Source organism: Salmo salar, chromosome 24 (genome assembly GCF_965601325.2).
Source record: "Salmo salar chromosome 24, fSalSal1, whole genome shotgun sequence".
NCBI lineage: Eukaryota > Metazoa > Chordata > Actinopteri > Salmoniformes > Salmonidae > Salmo > Salmo salar.
Genome location: NC_138314.1, coordinates 28861257 through 28864782, shown reverse-complemented (window position 1 = coordinate 28864782; position 3526 = coordinate 28861257). Strand labels below are relative to the sequence as shown.

General features: G+C 45.5%; 1 protein-coding gene across 1 annotated transcript; it reads right to left on the bottom strand.

Annotated features, from left to right (window-relative positions):
- Positions 1 to 1982: 1982 nt before the first annotated feature.
- LOC106585326 (protein FAM163B) lies at positions 1983 to 3294 on the bottom strand. The gene is made up of 2 exons (XM_014171414.2): positions 3195 to 3294; positions 1983 to 3054 (listed from the first exon to the last, which is right to left on the bottom strand). The coding sequence occupies exons 1-2, from the start codon at positions 3285 to 3287 to the stop codon at positions 2635 to 2637; spliced, it is 513 nt and encodes a 170-aa protein (XP_014026889.1). The 5' UTR covers positions 3288 to 3294; the 3' UTR covers positions 1983 to 2634.
- Positions 3295 to 3526: the final 232 nt, after the last annotated feature.

Sequence of the window (3526 nt, the reverse complement as noted above, 5' to 3'; positions counted from 1 at the left end):
TAGCTGTTTCTTTGATTGCTATGTTGGGTTCAGAATATCAGGCATACAAAACACTTATTTTTCCAACAGTTCATTATTGACACTATTCCACATGTGGTTCATCCAAAGTAGTAGTATCTATGATGGGAAAAGCATGGATTAGGACCTGATGCCACCTGCTGGTTTCTGTGTGTTTTCCTTCTCACATTTACTGCTGAAATAACAAACAAATATCCTATACACTAAGAAGACAAAACCCTGTTAAAGCAAACAAGACATGCCATGTTACGTTTCTTCACAAATCAAAAAGGGTTAGGCCACCCATACTTGCCAAGTGAACATTACTCACATTACTGGAGAAACCAACAGTATCTCACAAAAGTGAGTACACCCCTCACATTTTTGTAAATATTTGAGTAAATCTTTTCATGTAACAACACTGAAGAAATGACACTTTGCTACAATGTAAAGTAGTGAGTGTACAGCTTGTATAACAGTGTACATTTGCTGTCCCCTCAATAACACAACACACAGCCATTAATGTCTAAACCGCTGGCAACAAAAGTGAGTACACCCCTAAGTGAAAATATCCAAATTGGGCCCAAAGTGTCAATGTTTTGTGTGGCCACCATCATTTTCCAGCACTGCCTTAACCCTCTTGGGCATGGAGTTCACCAGAGCTTCACAGGTTACCACTGGAGTCCTCTTCCACTCCTCCATGACGACATCACGGAGCTGGTGGATGTTAGAGACCTTGCACTCCTCCACCTTCCGTTTGAGGATGCCCCACAGATGCTCAATAGGGTTTAGGTCTGGAGACATGCTTGGCCAGTCCATAACCTTTACCCTTAGCTTCTTTAGCAAGGCAGTGGTCGTCTTGGAGGTGTGTGTGGGGTCGTTATCATGTTGGAATACTGCCCTGCGGCCCAGTCTCTGACGGGAGGGGATCATGCTCTGCTTCAGTATGTCACAGTACTACATGTTGGCATTCATGGTTCCCTCAATGAACTGTAGCTCCCCAGTGCCGGCAGCACTCATGCAGCCCCAGACCATGACACTCCCACCACCATGCTTGACTGTCGGCAAGACACACTTGTCTTTACTCCTCACCTGGTTGCCGCCACACACGCTTGACACCATCTGAACCAAATAAGTTTATCTTGGTCTCATCGACCACAGGACATGGTTCCAGTAATCCATGTCCTTAGTCTGCTTGTCTTCCGCAAACTGTTTGCGGGCTTTCTTGTGCATCATCTTTAGAAGAGGCTTCCTTCTGGGACGACAGCCATGCAGACCAATTTGATGCAGTGTGCGGCGTATGGTCTGAGCACTGACAGGCTGACCCCCCACCCCTTCAACCTCTGCAGCAATGCTGGCAGCACTCATACGTCTATTTCCCAAAGACAACCTCTGGATATGACGCTGAGCACGTGCACTCAACTTCTTTGGTCGACCATGGCGAGGCCTGTTCTGAGTGGAACCTGTCCTGTTAAACCGCTGTAGGGTCTTGGCCACCATGCTGCAGCTCAGTTTCAGGGTCTTGGCAATCTTCTTATAGCCCAGGCCATCTTTATGTAGAGCAACAATTCTTTTTTTCAGATGCTCAGAGAGTTCTTTGCCATGAGGTGCCATGTTGAACTTCCAGTGACCAGTCAGTATGAGGGAGTGTGAGAGCAATGACACCAAATTTAACACACCTGCTCCCCATTCACACCTGAGACCTTGTAACACTAACGAGTCACATGACACCGGGAGGGAAAATGTCTAATTGGGCCCAATTTGGACATTTTCACTTAGGGGTGTACTCACTTTTGTTGCCAGCGGTTTAGACATTAATGGCTGTGTGTTGAGTTATTTTGAGGGGACAGCAAATTTACACTGTTATACAAGCTGTACACTCACTACTTTACATTGTAGCAAAGTGTCATTTCTTCAGTGTTGTTACATGAAAAGATATACTCAAATATTTACAAAAATGTGAGGGGTGTACTCACTTTTGTGAGATACTGTATGTCAAATGTATTGTGGAACTTGAAGTATATGACTTGACAATGAACGACATGAAAATCTCGTCAAATATATATTTAAGCATATTTTCCCTTTAAATTGTCACTAAATTAGCTCTTAAAATAGTTCCGTTTCCACACTCTATTAAGAAGCTGTTAAGAGGACACTCAGAACTTTAACCAAAACACTTCAGATGATTGGGGAATCAGGTCATTTTCTGTCTACTCTAGTGGGACTAAAATATTACTTAGGGTTCTGGACGTATTTTAGCAGCTTTCAGTAGCTTATGTGTCATCACCTGCATAAACCCCAAGAGAATGTACAGTACGGGTATCACACAACATACACAGTACCAAAGTTATTCATCTGCCTGCTTAAGCTTCTCTTGAGAAAAAATGTCTCCCTCATAATCACAGATCCTATATGCCTATGATATTAAGCCCTTTAAAAAAAACTGTTCATGTGAATTCAGGAGTAGGTGTCCATATATCTGCATGTGACACCAAAAACCCTCTCTACATCATGTGAGCGAGTGAACGTATCCATCGGTTTGGTGAGGTGGAAAATATCTACAGTAAGTAAGAGCGCAATAAAATTCCCTTCAGCCAGGTCAGGTCTCTGACATTAGTCCTCCCAGCCACCAGGGGGCTACACATCGGTGCTGACACTGTGGCTGTGGGTGACCACCTCCCTCATGGTGACAGAGCGGATGAGGTTGAGCTTGTGGTTGAAGCTGGCCAGGTCCATTGGCAGGTCCAGCTCCTGCTGCTGCACAGTCCTGTAGCTGATGCGGCCGCCACCGTTATGCAGTCTCTCAGAGGAGTGCTGCAGGTAGAAGGGCAGGGAGTAGCGAGTGCAGGATGGGCAAAACCTATGGGAGCGTGTCATTGGTTTGCGGATCAGGGGAGGAGTGTAGACAAAGGCGGGCCCGTTGGGCTCAGAGGGGGGCGTGGTCATCATGTCCTGGTCATCAGCCGTGTGCACTGGTGTGGGGAGAGAGGACATGATGGTGAGGTCCGGTTGCTCCTCCTCCTCCATCTCTGGCTCCTCCCTCTTACAGCAATAATACTGCCAATGGAGCAGAGAGAAACATGTGACAGAGTGATCAAGCTGGTCACCGTAAAACCGTATGCACTCATCACAGCTAAGGTAGAAAAAACATGGCTACTTCACAAAATCAAATTCTTCATGGCAAGACTTTAGCCTACCTGCAACCTACAGTAGCACAGTACTGCAACAATAGTCAGTAAGATGACTGTAGCTAGAATTCCACCACAGATAACCACTGTCCCGGCTGACATTCGAAGTCCTCTCCATCAACACTCTACAGAGAGAAAAGAATAGAAGGAGAAAGGGGGACAGATTGAAGGGGGGTAGTGCTTAAACTTACATAACAGAGAGAGACGATATAGATTTGTATCCTTGACAACAGCCCTCATTGGGAATTTGATGTTGCTGCTTTTAGTGATCACTTCCACTCTTTGAAACAAAGGACCAGGGCATAGTGCAGTAATGGCAAATTCCTTCAAATCATCAGGTT

Excerpts from the sequence above, each read along its gene's own strand:
- LOC106585326 (XM_014171414.2), bottom strand. The coding sequence starts at position 3,287 with ATGTCAGCCGGGACAGTGGTTATCTGTGGTGGAATTCTAGCTACAGTC. Across the intron at positions 3,055-3,194 it reads TGTGCTACTGTAGGTTGCAG|TATTATTGCTGTAAGAGGGA; the intron begins GTAGGCTAAAGT and ends CTCCATTGGCAG.